The sequence below is a fragment of the Mustela putorius genome, unplaced genomic scaffold, assembly GCF_011764305.1.
Source record: "Mustela putorius furo isolate JIRA1106 unplaced genomic scaffold, ASM1176430v1.1 tig00000129_pilon_pilon_pilon, whole genome shotgun sequence".
NCBI classification, from domain to species: domain Eukaryota; kingdom Metazoa; phylum Chordata; class Mammalia; order Carnivora; family Mustelidae; genus Mustela; species Mustela putorius.
In genome coordinates, this window is record NW_025421290.1 from 36,508,323 (window position 1) to 36,529,389 (window position 21,067).

The following is a 21,067-nucleotide window of genomic DNA, read 5'->3' on the forward strand; positions in this document are numbered from 1 at the left end:
CAGTACCCATCTCAGAATAGTGGAGTCAGGAAGGGGAAAAAGACTGGAACAAGGAAGTGGGGGTGGGGCTCCAGGGGGGAACTCCTGGTTCAAGCTCTGGGTCTGGATCAATTCTTCTGCGGGGGCACCTGGGTGACTTGGTTAAGCATCTGCCTTTGGCTCGGGCCATGATCCCAGGGTCCTGGGATTGAGCCCTGTATTGGGTTCCCTGCTCATCGAGGAGCCTGCTTCTCCCTTTCCCTCTGCTAGCTGCTCCCCATGCTTGTACTCATGCTCGCTCTCTGTCAAGTAAATAAATAAAATCTTAAATATATACATACATACACACATACATTCTTCTGCTATCCTCCCTTCTCCCAAATCAGAGCTCCCCGTGGGTCTCAGGGTGACTGGGGTCGCATTAGTTCGAATCCAGGCTCTGTCACTTTCCTGTTGGATGACCTTGGCCATGTGACTTAGGTTCTCTTGTGCCTCAACCTCCTCCTCCCATACAATGGGGATGACTGAACTTCCGCTGAGAGGGTTAACAAAGCTGACTTACGCTAAGGGCTTAGCACAGTGCCTGGTACATACAAGAGCCCAGTAAATAGTGTCAGTAATTATGAACTAATAAGTAGTGCTTACCATGGGCAGGCCCTGTCTCGGGGCTTTACATATATTATCATATAATTCTTACATCTCTGTTTTACAGATGAAAAACTCGAATCTGAAGATCACACAGCAGTGCATGGCGGACACTGAGACCCAGGCAGGCAGGTTCCAGAGTTGGGGGGTCTCAACCCCAGTGTGCACAACGTCCTTGATCTTTATGGGTGTTGCCCCAGGCAAGCTGAGCTCTCAACCCCCCAGGCTTCTCTCATTCCGAGAGAGTGGGGAGCTGCGAGGGTGTCAGCCACAGCAGGGAGGGAGGGAGCAGAGAACGGCTAGGACATCCACATCAGCGCTGAATCCAGATTCCCCAGTTGGAATCGGCGGCTGAAGTCAGGCAGGGCGCCCCAGCCGGCTCCAGGGAAAAGGGGGGGCAAGTCCACGATGCTGAGAGGGGTGGCCAGAGCGCCGCCCCCAGGAGGGGAGGGAGGGGTGGCGGGGTTGAGGGGTGCCCAGCTGCCATCCCCGCCGCCTCCTGGCCCCCACTCGCTGGCTCCCAAGTGGGAGGAAGGCAGCTGCCCGCTCCCTCCTCCCCACAGCCCCGCTACCTGCCCAGTCCCCCGAAGCGAAGCGTGAGGAGGCTGTGAGCCAGCGGGGCCGAGCCCACAACTTTGCAGCCTCGGGGAGGGCGAGAGCCGGCGTCCAGGGCTCCTCTTGTCCGCGACCCGAGCTCGGTGAGTTCGTTTCCCCACCCCTCTGCGGCGGTGCGGCGGCAGCGGCGGCGGCGCTGGGGGCGGCTTCCCCGGCGTCCAGGAGGCGGTGGCCGAGGAGCCGGCGGTCACCCGCGCCGCCAGCCTCTCTAAGGCTCCCGGCTGTGCCGCCCTCCGCCGCGGGCGAGGCCGCCGCTGGTTAACGTGCGGAGGGCTCCTCACGCCCCCGGGCCGCCCGGGCGGGGTCTGCGGTCAGGTGCGGGGCCGGGGGGCTGCGGCCGCCCGCCCGCCGAGCGCCCCTAGCTCCCCCAGCCCCTGTCCGCCTTCCAGGCGCCGCGGCGCATCTGGAGGCTGCTCCCGCGCCCCCCTGGCGACCGGCGTGGGGAAGACACTTGCTTCGCCCGAGACCCGCGCCGGGGGCTCTCTGGGGTGGGCAGCGCTGCCGCAGCCCCCGGGAGCGCCCGGTCGGGGGCGGCGCGGAGCCCCCAGCGACCCCCCCCCAACCCCGGGCGTGCTCTGGGCTGATCCCCCGCGGTGGAGAGAGGCTCGTGCTCCCCATGGCTGCCGCAGGTCCACAGGGGCACTGGCAACGGCAAAGGGGACTCCAAGGTGATCAGTCGCTCATTCCAGACGGGACAGCCTGGACCGAGGCCTCGTGGCACTCGCCCATCCTGGGTGCAGCCGCCTTCCCAGAACTTTTCTTGCGCCTAGGGCTCGCCGACTCCTTAGCCCCTGGAAAAGTTCTCTCGGGCACCAGGAATCTTATTTCCCGGTGGCTTCCGAAGCTGGGCAGGAACCAGGGCTTTGGGGGGCAGGGTAGAGTGGGGATGCGGCGGGGGTGCTTGGCGGCGGGGGTAGATCCGCCGAAAGGCTGGCAAGCATCCGCTCCCTCGCGCAGGGCGGGCTTGTTGGCATCGAAAGGGTTTCGGCGCCATCGGGGTTGTTTGGGTTTCTCGCTCCAGGAGGATGGGGGGAGGGCACGAAGGGGGGATTTTAATTTCGTCGCTTCAAATGAAAACGATCTTTGCCAAGAAATAGCCAGGGCAGCCAGCGATGGAGAGAGGGGCCGACCAGGACCGGCTGATACAGGTATCCGGCTGCACCCCCTTACCTCACCCGGTGGCTGGGCACCGGTGTGAATGTACTGATTGTTTTAATTAATTGTTTTTAAAGCCAGGTGTCAGCGGCTGCGTGTGTGAGACACAAATATATACATACACAAACACAGATACCAGGCGCACACAGATTACATGTGGAGTCATACACAAGGAACCCCCCACCCCATACACACACACTCCCCACCACACACACTTGCAAATCATGGACCTACAAGCACACAGACTTCCAAAGAACCTTGGGTTATGGGTGTGGTCCCTTAGTATTGCCCAAGATTGGGTGGGGGTGGTTCGGAGGGTCAGAGAAAAGGTGAAGCAGGACTTCCAGTAGGTCATTTCTCTCTGGCCCACCCAAATTCTTTGCTTTCTCCTCCAAGAGGGTCTGGAGGAGAAATCCCAAACCTGAGCTCCTTTCCACTGCCATAAAGGGGTGGAGCCCTAGCCCCATGGTCCTCATCCCCTCCAAACAGCCAATAAGCCCTGCCCTTGACCTCCTTGGGCTTGACCCCAGGGCTCCAGAGTGTCAAGGTCGAGGTTTCTTGGAAACTGAGGGGCCAGGCACCTGGAAGTAGGGCCTGGCCCCCAGAGGCCGTTTCTGTCTCGAGGTCTCACACCAACCTGCTTGGTTTAGGGAAGAGAGGAGGGGTGATCTAAGGGACAGGGACGGGGAGGTTGGATTTGGGTGGGGTGGGACTGGTGGACGATGCCCCATGGACACAGCAGTGAGTCTTCCTCTCACCCCGGGCCCCTTAGGAATGTAATCGAGGATGCTGGCCCTGAGGCTCCTCAACGTGGTGGCCCCCGCCTACTTCCTGTGCATCTCCCTGGTGACCTTCGCGCTGCAGCTCTTCCTTTTCCTGCCCAGCATGCGCCAGGACCCCGCCACCGCCAGGCTCTTCCCTCCCGCGCTGCTCCACGGGGCTCTCTTCCTGTTCCTCTCCACCAATGCCCTGGGCAATTACGTCCTGGTCATCCAGAACTCCCCCGACGACCTGGATGCCTGCCAGGGCCCCTCGGCCAGGAGGGCCCTGTGCCCCCCGCCCAGCACCCACTTCTGCCGAGTGTGCGCCAGAGTCACCCTGAGGCACGACCATCACTGTTTCTTCACGGGCAACTGCATCGGCAGCAGAAACATGCGCAACTTCGTCCTGTTCTGCCTCTACACCTCCCTTGCCTGCCTCTACTCCATGGTGGCTGGCGTGGCCTACATCTCCGCGGCCCTTTCCACCTCCTTCGCCCACCCCCTGGCCTTCCTCACTCTCCTTCCCACCTCCATCAGCCAGTTCTTCTCCGGTGAGTGGCCTTGGCCGGCAGGTTGGGCCCTACAATGAGGACCTTCCACCCCACCCCAAGTTTGCCAGACTTAGCAAATAAAAATATAGGATGCCCAGTTAAATCGTAAGGCCAGATAAACAATGCATACCTTTTCAGTATGTCCTAAATAGTGCATGGGGCATACTTAAATTTTAAAAATTCTGTGATCGAGGCACCTGGGTGGCTCCACAGGTTAAGCCGCAGGCTCTTGGTTTGGCTCGGGTCATGATATCAGGGTGGTGAGAGCAAGACCTGCTTCCTGCTCTGCACTCAGCCTCGATGATCCTCTCCCTCTGCCGCCGGCCCCCACCCCGAGTGCTCTCTCTAAAATAAATAATCTTTTTAAAAAATAAAAATAAAATAGGTAAAAATTCTGCTATCTCTCTGAAATTCAAGTTAACTGGGCATGCTGTATTTTTCCTGGCCACCTCCCTCTCCACTCCCCATCCTCATTCATCATCTCCTCCTTGCTTGCCGGGAACCATCTGCGCATAGAATTTCCTGAGGCTCCAGACGATACCCCTGCTCTGTGCCAGGCGGGGCCGGGTGCTGACCACCCCTCCATGCAGCTTCTGAGGTACACCCGCGCTATGACCTCCCTCCGCTTGGACTCCTCAGCCCTGCCCACACATTCCCCCAAGGATTTTTGTCCTCCAAAGTTCTTGCCAACCAACCACAGTAAGACTGACCAGGGTGCCAGGCCAGCCCCAGCAGGAAGCTAAGTCCTGCTGTCCTGCCCACTGTGTTTGTCCCCACCAGGCTGCTCTCTAGCCTGCAGACAGCTTAGAGCAGAGGGCACCCTGGTTGGAGATGCAGCCCTGTTTAATGGATCCATTTTCCCATCACAGAGCTGTGACACTGGTGTTGGATTTGACCCTCCAGGGAGGCTCTTGCACTTGCAGGAGCCAGGCATGTGGCCCTTCCCACTGGCACTCAGCTGTGCACGCAGTGGGGACAGGGAGAGCTCCTTTGTTCCTGGCCTAGAGGGACCTGGCTCCTGGTGGCAGTTCTTACCACTTTACCTGGCCTTGAAATTTACCCCTACCTCATTTCCTTCCATTCCATCCCTACCCTGGCCTTTGACGTCACCTCACTTGGTTCTTAAAGTTGGTAGTGTGCATGCCTGTGTGCGTGTGCATGAGTGAGATTGTTATTTCCATCTCTCAGATGAAGACATTGAGGCTCAGATAGGATTAAATGGATTGCCCAGGATCTTACCACTCCTGACCACCAGCCTCTGCCCCCCCCACCCTACTCCCCCAAGTCTTGAAACAGCCCCCAGTAGCACAAGGAATGCAGCATGTTTTTTCATCTAGTGACCTTTCGGGGACAAAGAAAGACCTTGCAGGTACTTCCACCAAGAGCCCAAGATAGTCTTGTTGTGCCTGGGCTGGCCATTCACAAAAAAGTTGTGCTCCACTCTAGGGGAAGCCATCATTTCAGTCTTTGTTGGGGCTGCAGCCCAGTCCTTCGCAGGAATAGAGCTGTTGTGCCATCAGACAGCGGAATTCAGAGATCCACGAAGGCCCCAGCTGTAGGGTTGCCTTAAGGTCTGATGGCTGAGTTCGGCCCCAAATTCAGAGCTCTGGGCCTTCTGGATCCTGGCATGGGCACAGGAGTCTGCTGGGCCCAAAATAACCAGGCCGGGGGAGGGTGGGTGGGCGGGCTAGAGGGTGGAGTGTGAGCACAGGCAGGTGGAGGCATGAGGGGAGCCAGAGAGCCTGATTACACTTCTTTTCCAAGTAGCTTCATCACATCAGAATGAATGGTTCCAACGGGAGGATCTTGAAATGGTTTGATCTGAGATAAGCCTGGGCTTGAGGCCTGTCCATATGTGCTAGGTTTGGGAGACAGGATAGAAAGGAAGAGGGGCCCTTGCTTTGATCTGGGGGGAGAAGAGAGTCAGTCAGCGCCTACCTTGGGGCTCAGATCTCTGTTGCAGCAGAAGGATGAGTCCCACCCCTTTTTGCTTTCTCCCCATCCCCACGGAGAAAAGGAGGCCAAGATTTCTAATCACCAACTCTCCCACCCCAGCCATCTTCCTCCCCTGCTGACCTGACTCCTCGCTCCCTGCCCACATTCACACCTCACTCCTTCAGCTTCTCCTTTCCTATCTCCTCTCCCCCTGTTCTCAATCCAAACACTCGCAGACACACTCTCTCTTTTCTGCTGGGTGGAGGAGGTGGAGCTGGTGGACCGGAGGGAGCGGGAAGGCGAAAGCGTGGTCATAGATGGAGCTGTCCCTGGCTGTGGTGCTGCCCCGAGTCAGGCCTGCCAGCGGAGCGCAGCACGGCTGTGAGTGCCCGCCCGCGGCTCAGGCCGAGGTGGGAGACTGGCCAGTCTGATTTTGGAAATAGTACTTTCTTTGGGCCTCAGGGGATTGGTATAAGTTGTGTCACCTCTCTGAGTCTCATTCATCTCATCTGGGAAATGGAGACGTCGCTGTCTGACCCGTGTCATGGCATTCGGCTAAGGGTGCCAGTATGGCGGGTGCCACCAGAAGGCCCAGGAGAAAAGGAACTAACATTTGCTGAGCACCTATTATGTGCTACCCACCATGCAGGCTTCACTTCACTCAATCCCCATAAGTCCAGGAGGTAAGTAGTCTCATATTCATTTTAAAGGCCCAGGAACCCAAGGCTCAGCAAGTTTAAACCACTTCTAAACTAGAACACTGGTGTGACTCCAACCCAAGATTTAATCTCAGGGCTGCCAGCCCCTGGAGCTGACCAGGGCACCACACGGCCTCTCTGGAGCTGCCTCTGCAGCTGCTGCTTGATGAATGAGCCATTTTGGGAGGGAGGGAGCTTCTTGTCCCTCAACGTCTATTAAAGATGCTAGGTGACCATCTGTCAAAGGTGTCATAGATGCTTGGTAGGCAGGAGGGGTGGAAAGATTGGATCGTGTGACCATTTAGGCCCTTGAGGAAAATTCTGTGATTTTCTAAAAGAAGCAGAACTATTATTAAATAATTCAGAGGAGCTGAAGCAGCCAGGCTGAGCAACTTCAAACACTTCAAGAGAAAGCAAGTCCCCAGAATAGCCTTTTGTAGCTGCTGCAAGGGGCCAGGAAAAGGCCATGAGGTCTTTTCCACATGTCTTGATTTAGTGCCAGAAAAAAGCCCATGGAAAACAGCTTCCGTCAGCCCAGGCTTATCCCTGCGGCTGAGTTGCAAGGGAGGCCAGGCATTTGACAGCTCTGATGTTCTCACATCCCAGCTCGAGGGCCATCTTTGCCCGTCAGCATTCCCGGAGCCCAAAGGGCACCATGGGCCCAGGATCCTTCATCCTACACGTGGCTGCCTGAGCTAACCCGTGCTGACAAGGAAGAAGTGGGTCAGAGGGATGGAACAGCCTGTCTAAGCCCTGTCCCTCTGCTGCCCCCACGCCAGCTGAGGGGCTGCTCAACATGTTGGCTGGAGTGAGCTTTCCATCTCCTGGGCAGCTGGGATTATTTGTCTCCAACTTCGAGAGGAGCTACTGCTATCAAAGCTCCCAGGACTGATGGCGAGAGGAGGCTGCTAATGAGCAAACCTGAATCCGGCCCACGGCCTCCTGGCTGCTGAGTCCACTGGGGCTCCGATTGGACAAGTTTTAAAAGCCCAACCCTTGGGGGTCTGGAAACTGGGGATTGAGGAGACCAGGGAAGAGGTGGACCAGAGCCAGGGGATGCTGGTGGAGAAGGATATGGTTGACATTTGCAGAGGTTGAGGAGGCTGTAAGGTGGGGTCCCTGGAGTGGGAACATTCATCTCACTGGAAGTGGGTGGGGGGCACCTGGGCGGCTCAGTCATCAGGTGTCTGCCTTTGGCTCAGGTCATGATCCCAGCATCCTGAGGTTGAGCCCCATATCGGGCTCCCTGCTAAGTGGGGAACCTGCTTCTCCCTCTCCAGCTCCCCCGTGCTTATGTTCCCTCTCTCGCTATCTCTCTCTGTCCTAAATAAAATCTTGAAAGAAAAAAAAAAAAAAGGAAAGGGTGTGGTGGGCTTTCCCTGCAGGGAGTGAGGGGCTGAAGAGGGTTTTTGAGTTCTCTCCTGGACCCACTGTCTTAGCTGCTGGACAAGTCAAGCTAGGTGTCTCCACCATGGCTTTCAAACCTGCAGCCCATCCGGGACTCCAGGCCCTGGAAAGAAGGAGAAAACTTGATGGTCTTAAGAGTTAAATGTGAGCCCTTCTTGGATCTAGTCTCATCTGTGAATGGCCCTCAGCAAGGAGCACTGCACTGAGTGTGAACCACAATCCTAATCACTTTGTACACCATTTCCCTGAATTGTGCAAGGTTACTGAGATCTTATGGGATCATTATTATTATACCCATTTTACAGATGAGCAAACCGCAACTCAGAGACATTAAGAAACCTGTACAAGACCACAGAGCTGGGAGATTCAAGCTAGCATGGACTGACCATCCCAGATCTGAACAAGAATGTGAGATCTCTTGCTCAGTGGGTATTTAAGACCTATAATAGAGAGTGCTAGTTTGGAGGGGTTTGAGAGTTCCTGCCCAAGGCAGGAAGCTGGACTGATGACCTTGGGGGCCTCTTCCAGCCTTAGCAAGGCTAAGGCTGACAGGACAGCTCTGGCCAAATGCTCTAGTGGCCATGCTGTCCTCTTATTAACACTAATGACTGAATTATTCTCTAAGTCAGTACTTTGCACTGCCCTTGGAGCTTGTGATTTATTCTTCTTGATGACTAGACCCTGTTCTCCATCATGCTGTCACTTTCGGGAGTCTTCCCAGCCAGTGCTCCCAGCTCCATAGGAAGGTGGCATTGTGGTCAAGGCAACTGCCCAGGAGCCAGCTCCCTCTCTAGCATCCCCAGCTCACCCCCTTCACCCCCTGCGAAAACATCTCCCTGATCCCAGATGCAAAGAGAAGGCAGAGAGAGACGGGATCTCTGACTCCACGGAAATGTTAGCATCCAGGCACTGCCCAGGAAGCTTCCTTTTCTTCTGCCCCATGTCCCCAGGTCTCCCCTCTACCCTCAGGAGCCATTGGCACTAAGAAAAAGTTAGGTCAACTAGTTCATCCTTGCTCTCCCTCGATGCAGCAGCCCTGAGATTGCTACAAAATATAGCTTCAGTCTCATTAATCTCCCTCTCTCCCTAGCGGAAAGCGCCTGCATGGATTGCTTTTCAGTACGTGGCCTGGGTGTAAAGCGAGCTTGGTGTTTCCCCGCCCCCCTGCAGGAGCTGTCCTCGGTTCTGAAATGTTCGTCATCCTCATGCTCTACCTCTGGTTTGCCATCGGCCTGGCCTGCGCAGGCTTCTGCTGCCATCAGCTGCTGTTGATCCTCCGGGGGCAGACCCGTCACCAGGTGCGGAAGGGGGTGGCAGTGAGGGCCCGGCCCTGGCGCAAGAACTTACAGGAGGTCTTCGGGAAGAGGTGGCTGCTGGGCCTGCTGATCCCCATGTTCAATGTCGGAGGTGAGAGCTCCAAGCAGCGGGACAAGTAGCAGGCATTCCCATCATTTCTCTGTGTGTGTCTTGACTCTCCCCGAACATAAGGCCATGACATTCTTGTCTCTACCCATGACCCAATACAACCTTGAGCTGGCAAGATCCTAGCATCCACCCCTGGTCTGTGACCTACAGAGACCTGTGTTGCCTAACAGATCGTGGCAAGAAGGAAAAATGGTCACTCCTAGGAGCCAGCCAACTGTTAGGAGGCCCCTGCTTTTGTTTCTTCCCGTTGGAGCCCCTGCCCTCCCGCTCTGCCTTGTTCATCCACTCTCTCATGTCTCATGTCATCACTGCTATCAGCTAGAACTTTCCCTCTCAGATCCATGTTGGGAGTGGAGAATGGATTCTTGCTGTTGGTATGATTCTCCCCAGGATCCAGAGGCTGGCAAAAATGTTTAAAATTACCATGTGTAAGAGGTAGCCAAGTTGGCTCTGCCAACTGCTTGTGAGGTTGGGAAAGGAGGGGTATGTTATCCTCTCTATGGAATTGTAAGCAGTGGAAGGGAAACTCAGTAGCTTACTGTCCTATCCCCAAACTGCAAGGCCCTTTCTCTGGGAGGCAACAGCTAATGACCAGGGATTTCCAGGTGCTGTCCCCTGTCCAGCCTGCCCCAGCTGGCCACCCCAATCCAGTCTGGGACCTGCCTGGATGCTTCCTTTCCCTGGCACTCTTCCAGGTTTTCCCACCTTGATCTCCAGCCTCTGGGTCTTTGCTAGGTACGGGGGAGGCAAGGAAGAAGGAGGAAGGAAAGGAGAAATACTGACAAATGAGAGAAGCATGTGACTGCATAACCATACAGAAGGGGGCGTGTATGTATGTGCATGTGGTGGGGGAGAGATGGTGAGGAGGTTTGTTGTGAAATAGAGAATGCTTAGGGGAGTGGAGGAGAGAGGTCACACACAGGTTGGGCACTGGGATATTTGTGGAATGAGAATGAGGGGACCAAGTGGGTTCATTTCTGAAGGATGTTCTAGCAGCTAAAGCTGTTCAGTGTTTGAACGGCTGCCTGGGAAAGTAGAGTGCCCCATGGAGGTGTTCCAGCAGGGACTGGTCAGTCATCTGGCAGGCATGCCATGGAAAAAATTTCTGCACAGGGTCCGGAGAGGGAAGATCCTTTCCCACCCCCCAAGATTCTAGCATCCTCTTTGTGATTGCTGGTCCAGAGGCAAGAACTATAGAGATGCCTGTGAATTATTTGCTTTCATGAAGCAGGGAGCCGGCATGGAGGGGTCTGAAAATCATAATGCAAACTTCTAGGACCCTACCCAGCTACCAAGGAGGGAGTCTCTGGAGAGACAAGATGACCTGGGTATTAAAGCTAGTTGAGGGAGGTTGGCATTGAGGAAAGGGAGATGGAGCAGTGTCAGGGGCAGGTGCGGGCAGTGGTGAGGGAGCTGGAAGGTCATGCTGTGCTCTGAGAGGTGAGATGGGGAGAGTTGAAGCTCAGGAATGGGGGAGACCAGAATATAGGGGTGTAGTTGTGAAGCCAGTCCTGCTTATCTAATTGGCTCTGGATGGGGGCACAGCTGTGTGTTCTGGGACCCAGAGGGTCAAATCTCTGGGACATATTTGGAAATTTGGACAGCACAAGTGCCCCTTCTGACTGAATCCCAAGGCCAGTCTGCCATTCATGCAGACAGCAGGGCTGAAGCCCACACCCTACAGTGTCCACAGCGACCTCAAGCGTTGCCACACAGCACCCTGAGTTCTTGAGCAGAGTTCAGGAGGACTTTACCTTGGTCCTGCCTTCACGCCCTCTATAGGGCTAATGTAGAAATGGCACCCCTGGCTCACACTCCCTTCTGTATTCATTCATTCATTCATTCATTCATTCATTCATTTATTCATTCGTACATAGATATATTTACTGAGTGCCAACAATGTGCCAAGTCTCTTCCAGGCACTGGTATACGATGATGAATAAGACACACTTGTGATGAGCACTGGGTGTTACATGTAAGTGATGAATCACTAAATTCTACTCCTGAAACTAATATTACATTGTATGTTAACTAACTGCAATTCAAATAAAAACTTGAAACAAACAAACAATGATGAACAAGAAAACAAGATCTCTGCCATCAGGGGCATCTCGTCACTGGTTCCTTGCACTGACTCCCACCCCTTGAAAAATGGTTTTTCTGCCATCTTGGTGTCAGCCGGCCAGATCCCTTGGAAGGGAAGGATATTTGCAGAGAAGGCTGAAGAGGAGCCCAGGCTGGTGGGCTGGAAGTCACTGGGGATCATCTTCACCCTCAATTTTGTCCGTACCTCAACAGTGGGAGTGGAAGGGGCAGAAAGAGAGTCCCTGGGCAATCCAGGCCTTGGCTCTCTCCCAACGCCAGAGCTCAAGCTCGGAAGCTAGCCATGCCATTCCCGGCCTCCTGGAGGCTCAGCACTGTGAGGCTTGACATGGGGAGAGGAAATAAAAGGGAGACCTGCAGGGTTTGACTCCTGGCAGACTGGTCAGTGGGTGGTGATGTGGGGAGGTTGCCAGGTGTGGGACCGGAGTAGCATTTGTACACATGGCCCTGTATTGTTGATGAAGAACATCAATAAAATATGTGTTGTTATCTCAGATTTGATGTGATCGCATGGGTGCTGTGGCTGGTAGCGGGGCTGGCAAGGCTAGAATGCACCAACGCAGTCATAATAGCTGTTGAAATACTTAAGCTAAGTATTAAAAACCCTTCTGTTCTAGTAGGTAAATAGCCATTGTCCAGACTCCCCCAGTAAACCCCATCCTCCTGCCCCAGCTGCTCCCGTGCCTCCCCTCGAGCCCCTGGCTCACCTCAGAATCCAGTGATGAAAAGGGCCATGCCTGTTACTTGCACGGAACCCTGGGATCCTACTCCAGTCCATCAGCCAGTGTCCTTTGTGAATGAGCAGGGTTGTGTTGTGTGGTCGGTAAATGTGTACTACCCCAGGGCTGGTAGCAGGTCTGCATGCTGGGATCTGTGGAGCCCTGGGGACCAGGGGTAGAATGTCTAACTTGAAAACCTTCCTCCACTTCCTTCCGCTTTGCTTCCTCTCCCACCCCTTCCCAGGTCAGAGAACAGGGGGGGAGAGAATGAAGTGGAGAAGCCACGTGGTTCTCCATCACAGCCAGAGCTGACCATCCTTGAGGATCAGCCAGGCTCCCTGACCTCTCTGAGACTTTGGGTTACCCAGTCCTCGGGGCAGCTGCGAGGGGGTTGGGCCCTGCAGGGAGAGAGTGGTCCTTGAGCAGGTGCATGAGCATGACGTTTGATGCATCCTAAAGACAAGCAGGCCTAGACTAATGGATGACATAACTACAGGGTGCTAGTTCCACTTGGGCTGGTGAAGAACCTTCAGCCAAGGCCAGTATTGTATATGGGTCTGCATTCTGTACACATGCCAATGAGCAACGAAGAAGGCAGACCCTAGGTATACTGGGCAAGGGCGTGGGGGATGAATGAACTTGTGGCTAATCTTGAGCACATTCTAGAGCATGGGCTGTCTACACTCCACAGGGGAGACACTCTTGCCTTTTCACCATTGTATCCTGAATGTCAAGCAGGGGCGAGGCACATAGTAGGTGCTCAGTAAATATTGAGCAAGTGAATGCTTAAATTTTGTACTCATTTGCTCACTCCACATCTCTTCTGTTCTGTGCACATTGTGGGGCTGGAAGACAGATGAGACAATGCTGTCCACCAGGGGTTCACATCCTGGAGAGGTTCCTGGGAGAGCCCAGAGGAGGAAGAGAGCCCATCCTAGCTGTAGGGTCCAGGGAGTTTCCATGTGAACTGCAGAGCCTGCAGAGGTGGATGAGACTTAAGCAAGTGGAGATGGACAATGGGGGCTTTCCAGGAAAGGGGAACAGGCCTGGAACCTTGGAGTGATCATGGGATCGTGACCATAGGGGACAGCACAGAGAGGCAGAGGGAGTTAAATCTAGGAGCTGGCCCCTGAGCAGAAGGGGGCCTTGATTGCCAAATTAAGAGATCTGGAGTAAGTTGATAGGGTAACCATTGAAGGTTGTGAACAGGAAGCTACATGATTAGAGCCAGATTTCAGAAAGTGGGGCTTTGGTGGCTAGGCTGGAAGGGGGGAGCACCCGAGAAGAGGCATTGTCATGAGCCGAGGGTGACATAACCAGGGTTTGGGCGGGAACACTGGCTGTGGGCTGGGGAGGAAAGATGTGTCAGAGCCATTGCACAGACATGGAGCTTGACTTGGAGGGGTCCAGGGGGAGAAGGCCCGAGAGGATCCTGAAGGTTGAGATAGGATGGTCAAGGTGACCTCAAAGGAAAGGCCATCAGGAGCACTGGAGTGGGGAGAAGATCATGACCCCGGGGTTCAGGGTAACCAGGATCACTCCCCTCTGTCCCTGGCCCATTGGTTGGCGAGGTTATCCCTCTTAACTAACCTGTAACCTCTGTAACCTCACGTTGGAGGAAGAGATTTGGGGCAATCTGTACATTGTGCCATGCAGCACGGCCTCCTGGCTGCCAAAGCTGGGAGAAACCATCAGCCCGTGGCAATAGAGGACACAAGTCCTTGAGGAGACCTGAGTTCCCACCTGCTCTAATGAAGCCAGTCTGTAGGTCTCAGCAGACATCATCTTTTAGCTAGTCTCCTTTCCCAGGAACATGGCTGTCCTTGCCACTCCACACATGCAAACCACAGTACAGTATCCTGCAACTGAGCTCATTACTCCCCTCATCCTCTGGGATGCTCTCCAGGATGCTGAGGAGGCAGCTCCTCCTGCTGGGGAGAAAAGGAGGGGCTGGGCAGGGAGCTGGGATACATGGCTCCTGCCTTATCCGAGATGTTTTAGAAATGAGGCCGATCCTTGGACCTGGTCGCCAACCAGAGTGAGCCTGTTAATGGGATGGGGGGTCTGGGGTAGCTCCGTTGCTCCCGATGTTGGTTTCTGTTTCTGTCTTCATTCCTCTCTGTGGGTGGTGCTGGCCCAGCACCTCCAATCATTCCTCAGACATTCATTGATGCCCACTCCGTGCCAGGCATGATGCCAGGAACCGGGAATGCAAAGATGAATGAGACCCATTACCTGACCTCGGGATGCTCTCAGGGAAGAGGACCAATTGCAGACAGTTATGAGGGAGAAGGGCAGGGTACTGCAGAAGAAGAGCACTCACTTGTTGGGCAGGCTGGAAGACTTCCCAGAGGGGCAACGTCAGGGTCATACAGGATGAATACGAGTTGCCAGACAGGAAAGCAGGGCCATAGGTAGGGGTGGGGGTACGAGGGACTGTGCAGGGGCAGGGATGCCACGTGACTCCTGGGAATTGTGAGTCTCCATTTAGGAGTAATGGGGGCCCGAGTAAGCATGCTGCCATCACAGTTGAAGAAGAGGTTCGTCCTCAAACCATGTTCCCTGCGGACCTGCCTCTTCCCTTTGATCCCTTTACAGGTTGTCCTGCCTGGAAAAGTCGAGCACAAACTGATGTCTAGTGTTTCTGGTGATCAGCAGGGTCCTCCGGGTTGCAGACCAAAGGCAGAGGGTCACCTTCATTTCCCAGGAGTTCAGTTTAAAGCCGTTGGAGAACTCAACCGGAAACATCAGGGACCCTTGGGCTCAAATAAGAGCCTCTGGGAAGAGCTCCCATTCCTCTTTCCTTCCCATACAACTTGGGAAGTGGTTTAGAAGGAAGCTGTTTCTACCAAGATGACTACCAGGGGCTCACGCAGAGGGGTGGGCTTTCCCCCCTGTATGGGTTCTCACCCCACTGGAGAGGCCTATGTTCCTTTCCTGGCCCACAGCAACGCCCTCTCTCTACACCGCCACCTAGTGGCCGCCTCAGGCCTCTTCCCGTTAGCTCTGACTGGTCCAGCCCCCACCCAGGGAAATCTTCCCTCCCCTATGGGTTTTGCCTCCCAGCTGAAACTTGGAGAGCGGGAATGGCAATGGTGGAGTCCTCTGGTTCCCCCAGTACCTAGCAGACGGTATAGAGCCCTGACACTATGGCTGATGCGTGAGTAATAATAAGTAATAATGACCAACATTTACTGAGCATTCACTATGTGCCATACACCCTTTACCGATAGTAACTATTTTCATTGCAACCCCTGCAGGCATGCTTTATTCATTACCCCTATGTTCTGGGTAAAGACACTGAGGCCCAGAGAGGTCATATAAGTTGGCCTTGCAGCTGGTAAATGCCAGCTCAGGGATTTGAACTCAGGGTATCTGTTCCCAAGTTCATCCTTTTATCCCAGGCACTAGACTGTCTTTGTATTGTGGACTATTGTGGACATCCAGTAAATGCCCTGCAGACAAGTAACAGTCAAGTTTTCACACTCATGAATTCATTGACCCATTCATTCATTTAACCTGTGTATGGGGCACCTGTAATTCAAGAGGTGTTGGTGGGCACAGAGAAAGGAATTAGGCACAGCCTCTGCTTCAGAGAGCTCAGAGCTGCTCGGGGTGAGTCTGTGCGAGAAAACGGGGTGGCTTCAGGACCCCAAGAATCTTGAGGTGTATCTCTCCCACCCAGACCGATGATTATGGCCCAGTTGCCTAGGATGAAGCAGCTTCTTCCAGAGGCTACTCGTGGATATCTGCGGACAGTCCAGGCTGAGGACCCTGCCCTGGGTCTCAAGAAGGATGTCTAGCAGGGGAAAAAGGCCTGAGCTATTTCTGGGCTGCTGCCCACCCCCAGGCAGTGTCATTGTGCCTGCGGGAGGGGACCAGACACTGCCATGGAGCTGAGCACAGCCGGCCCGTCTCCACACCCACCCCCTGGAGACCAGGGCAGGGGGGCCTCCGAAGACCCGGAAATGGAGCAGGCTCCAAGGCAGAAAGCATCTGCCAAAGCTCATCTGTGATATTCGGGAAAAGAGAAGCCTCGGGAGGGGCCCCGGGGATGGCTGCTGAGGCAGAATCCCTTGTTAATGCCCCTCCCCCCAGTTAGGGCAATATTAGCACAAAGCTCTGCTGGCAGGAACGGGGCAGTGACCTGGAACCCTGAGGGGAAAGCCACAGAGGACCAGGCGGTGAGGCCTTTCTGGGAGGAGGCAGTCCTGTGTGGGCATCCTCCCAGAGTCCCTGTCCCCAAATGCCCCCTTCCTGGCCTGCTTGTGACGCCTGAAATCCCCACCGGTAATATCTCCTTAAAAACTTAAAAATAGCATTGGTCCCCCAAACTCCTTTCAAATTCTGGGATTTGCTTGAGCTGCCTTCTTTCTCTGCCTGACAGCTAGCTGAGAACTGGGCCAGAGGTGGTCTGCATAGGGGATTTCAGATAGAGAGTAGGGAAGTGTGGTGTCCCCCCATAGTCTCAGGGGAAAGGGACCCTGCATGAGCAGTGGGCGGGGGTACTTCTCCACAGCATGGGGCAGGAGGAGTGGCAGGAAGTAGGCCTCACTGGGCAAAACCCCGCAGGGGGCTGCCTCTCCCCATCCAGGGAGCAGCATCTTAGATCACCACACAGAGGCCAGAGTGCCCGGTGGTCCTGCCACCAAGTCCCTGTCACCCTGGGAAAATCACTGCCATCCTCACACATAGGACTTACTCTTAGACTTAACCAGGAATTGGACACGCTTGGCCTTCAATGGGGCACATTTTTTAAATGACCTCCAAAGGGACAAGCCACTCTGTTTTGCCACAGACCTTACCCCTCACAGGGCTGCCCCACACTCTTCCTTTGCTACTTTGGCCCCTGGAGGCTTCTGACTTGGTGACTCCTGAGAGGCTAAGCTTCAGGAAAGCCGAGTCTAGTCCCAGCTCTCTCCTACATAGGCTGTGTGACCTTCCACACAGCCGGCTGGCCCACCTGCTTAGTCTGTTTGCTGTGGACGGTGGGGGAGAAGGCAGGAATAGTGCTTAACAGAAAAAGCAGTGAGAGGTAGGATTCAGAGTCGGAAGGACCCGGGGAGGTGAAATGCCGTGAGGTGGGCTTTGACGGATTCCCAGCCAGCAGAGGTCACCAGCAGCAGGGGACGGGCTGTGCCCGCTTTGACTAAGGCTGCAAGGACGGCTCGCACGGTCCAGGTGCAGAGGGAGCCAGAAGACCCGAGGAGGCACGCCGAGGAAGGAGCAGCCAGGTGAGCGAGCATCGAGGTCCCTCCAGCCGAGCGCCCGCAGCCCCAGCGGAGAGTTGCCGCGCTCGTGCTGGGTAGTTTAATCAGCAGGGGAGGGCACGGGCGCCTCGCCGAAGAAAGGATTTAATTAGCAACGCTTTCAGGAAAGAAAATTAAATTACAGGAAACAGTGGTGCGCTCCAAGGAAGACGAAACCCCTGAACCGATTCCTCGGGCCCCCGCGCACGCCGGCGGGGTGGGCAGCGGGTGGGCCAAGGCTCCGCGTGTCTGTCTCGGGGAGGCTCGGCACCCGCTGCAGTGGCGCGGCGCCGTCGGAAGGGGGCGCCGTCGGGTCGCAAGCCCGACTCTCCAGGCGTCCGCGCGGGAGAGGGACCAGGGCAAACCAAACCCGGGACTGGACCCCCGGCTGGGTGTCTTGCCTCGCCGAGCCACACAGGGCTTCGGAGGGCAAAAGGGCGAGATCTGGGCTCAGAATCGACTCATCCCGGGAAATGGAGGCAGGGAGTGACCGCCTTGTCCACAGCCCCCCCGCCCCTCCCCGGTGCCTCAATTCCTGGGACATCCTTAGCGCTCACGACCCCTCTGTCATCCCTCCCGGTGCCCCCTCCCCTCGGCAGGCACGACCCTGGCACCGTGTCCCTCCACCCCACTGCCTCCCTATCACCTGGTTGTGGTGTTATTGGTAACGATAGCAACATTCTTGAGCTCGTGCTAAAGCCAGGTGGAAGATGGGTATTTGGCATAGGGAAATTCGCTGAATCATGACCACAGCCCAGATTTGCACAGAGGAAACCGGACATCAGAGAGACCCAGGAAGTAGCGGAGGAACACACAGCTGGTAAGTCATGACCCTGACTTCACACCTATGGCCCTGTGAGTTGTTCCACAGCAGGGGAAACCCATGTTTGATACCCAGCCCTAAGTGCAAAGCTTCTCTCCCGGGAGGCACTGGGTAAGGATATGTTGAATGAATGGTGGGCCTTTTCTTGCTTGCGGGAGGGGATGCTAATCACTGAGGCCATGAGGTGGAAATGGGCTTGGACCACAGAGAGCATCGAGTAAATACTGGTTGGTTGCCAGTGCTTCTCAGACTTGACCCTGTGCAGGGATCACCTGGGGATCCTGTGAACACAAAGACCCTGAGTCGGCTGGGTCTGTGATTCCGCCTTCTGACGAGCTCCCAGGCGATGGCCACGCTCCGGATCACACTGAGCACCCCGGAAGCCAGTGGCCGGCCAGCTGAGCTGGTCTGGGTCCACGATCAGCCTTTTACTTTATACTTACAGGCAGTGAGCCGCAAAGGGCCTGCTGCCCCCAGCACAGAGCCCCTCTTTAGTACCCACGCTAGTACACGTGCCAGCCCCTCCTCCCCACCAGTCCCCGTCCCAACATCGGTCTGGCCATGGGGAGTGCCTGAGCAGTCCCAGCCTTGTCTGCACACGTGCGATCACCTGAGGACATTTACCAGTTCCTGATGGGGAAGGGGGAAGGGAGGGCCAGGTCCTAGCTCCTGGAGACTCATAGAATTCAGCTGGGGTGTGGCCTGGGCATCTGGACTTTAAAAGCTCCCCAGAGGGGCACCTGGGTGGCTCAGTTGTTGAGCATCTGCCTTCGGCTCAAGTCGTGATCCTGGGGTCCTGGGATCCAGCCCCACATTGGGCTCCCTGCTCGGCAGGAAGCCTGCTTCTCCTGCTTGTACTCCCTCTCTCGCTGTCTCTCTCTTTCTGTGTCAAATAAATAAAATCTTTAAAAAAATAAAATAAAATAAAAATAAAAGCTCCCTGTAGGCTGCCATGGTGCAGCCACGGCTAGAGGGCCACTGCTACGGAGGTGCCTGGGGAGGGCAGTAGCGGGAGCAAGGGGGGTTGCCGAAGTACCAGGTGCTGATGCAGGTGTGGAGGGTGGACTGTAGGTGAGCCTTGAGGCTGCGTCACCAGCCAGAAGGCTGGGCTGGGTGTCAGATTAAGGGTCCTGGTGAGGGCGGGGCCATCAATAATCCAGATTCCTCTAGGCTCCCCATGGCCCTGAACAGGGGTGAGGCTTGGGGCAGGCTGGGAAGAGCATGTTTGCCAAGGACTCCGCCACGTGTGTACTTAAGGAGGGTCCTGTGCTGGGTGCAGCAGGATGTGGTAGCCGGCCGGGAGCTGGGCGGGTTTGCTGCAGCTGCCTGTAAGTACAAAGTGAAAGGCTGACCTTGAACCAGGGCCAGCCCAGCTGGCCGTGTCCTCACTCCTGGAACTGCATGTTTCCCCTGCAGTAACAATCTAATGATTACTGTTTCTTGAGCACCCGCTGTGCGGGGCCTCCTTGCTAGATACATCGTACATCACTGCGCAGTAATCTTTGAGAAGAGCTAGTAACGGAACACATGAAGAAACAAAGCCCCGAGAGGTTATCTAACTTGAACACATGAAGAAACAAAGCCCAGAGAGGTTATCTAACTTGCTAGGATCACACAGAAACCAACTGGATCCAGACCCAAAGCCATGATACCGCCATCCCACCATGATGCCTCTATTCATGCTCTGTCCTTCGCTGGCCCCTTACTCTCAGCCCATCCAAGCTGCATCCTATGTCAAGGCTGGGCTCAAATCTCACCTAGAGTCCTTTCCAATGAGGCCTTGGAGAGCTCCTGGGCTCTGGTCTGCAGGCGGCCTCAGGCAGCAGGGCCCACCCCTGTGCTGCCGCTTTCCCCGGAGTCCCGTCTCCCCGCTCAGCTCTGAAGGCTCCAGGCCCCAGACCTCATACATCTTTCTGCAGGCCTTGGGCCTCTCTAAGGCACGGCAAGTGAGAAGCCTAAGGCACAGACCTTTGAAAGGTGCTCGTGCTTGGGGTGGTGCCCCGTTCCAACGGCTGCATCTGGCAGAACGCTGATGCAGGTGCTATCGTGGGTGAGCTCAGAAGTCTGGAAACACGGTGACAGATGGTAACTACACTCATCGTGGGATCATTTCACAATGTATAAAAATGTCAAATCACTATGGTGCACACCAGAAACTAACATGATATTGTATGTCAATTTACTTCAATTAAAGAAAAAAAAGGACCCCGGGGTGCCTGGGCGGCTCAGTCCGTTAAGCATCTGAATCTGGATTTCTGCTCAGATTTTTTCTCAGGGTTGTGTGATCGAGCTCCGTGTTAGGCTCTGCTCTCAGCCAAGAGTCTGGCTGTGATTCTTTCTCTCCCTCTGCGCTCCTCCAGCTCACTTACTGCCTTAAATAAATAAATAAATGTTTAAAAAAAAATAGTCTGCGGTAAGTTCGTTGGTTAAGTGTCTGCCTTTGGCTCAGATCATGATCTCAGGATCAGGGGACTGAGTCCTGAGTCAGGCTCCCTGCTCAGCACAGGGGGTCTGCTTCTCCCTATCCCTCTGTGTCTCCTCCCTACTCATGCACTCTCTCTCTCTCTCTAATAAATAAAATCTTAAAAAAAAAAAAAAAAAAAAAAAGGGAAGTCTGGGGTGCCTGCATGGCTCATTTGGTTAAGTATCTGCCTTCAGCTCAGGTCATGAGGCCCGCATGGGGCTCTCTGCTCAGTGGGGAGCCTGCTTCTCCCTCTCCGTCTCCCTGCCACTCCGCTGTACTTGTGCTCTCTCTCTCACTGTCAAATAAATGATAAAATAAATACATAATAAAATAAATAAATAAAATCTTAAAAAAAAAAAAAAAGAAGTCTGAAGGTGAGTCACCAAACAGGTAACCCACTTCTGAGAACTCTCCACTAGAATGCGGTGTTGGGGTGAATTTAGCTAATACGTGATGCCTATTCTCAACTAGCAGTTTACCATTAGGGACCGTTGGATGCTAAACCCAAAGGTCATCAAAATGGTAATCTTTAAAATAA

General features: G+C 54.9%; 1 protein-coding gene across 1 annotated transcript; it reads left to right on the plus strand.

Annotated features, from left to right (window-relative positions):
- Positions 1–901: 901 nt before the first annotated feature.
- ZDHHC22 (zinc finger DHHC-type palmitoyltransferase 22) lies at positions 902–11,787 on the plus strand. The gene is made up of 3 exons (XM_004739186.3): positions 902–1,322; positions 3,167–3,706; positions 8,917–11,787. The coding sequence occupies exons 2-3, from the start codon at positions 3,181–3,183 to the stop codon at positions 9,180–9,182; spliced, it is 792 nt and encodes a 263-aa protein (XP_004739243.1). The 5' UTR covers positions 902–1,322; positions 3,167–3,180; the 3' UTR covers positions 9,183–11,787.
- The last annotated feature ends 9,280 nt before the right edge of the window (positions 11,788–21,067 follow it).

Bases quoted from the DNA above. Each gene is read 5' to 3' on its own strand.
- ZDHHC22 (XM_004739186.3), top strand. From the start codon at position 3,181: ATGCTGGCCCTGAGGCTCCTCAACGTGGTGGCCCCCGCCTACTTCCTG. The intron at 3,707-8,916 runs GTGAGTGGCCTT...GCCCCCCTGCAG, and splicing joins CATCAGCCAGTTCTTCTCCG to GAGCTGTCCTCGGTTCTGAA.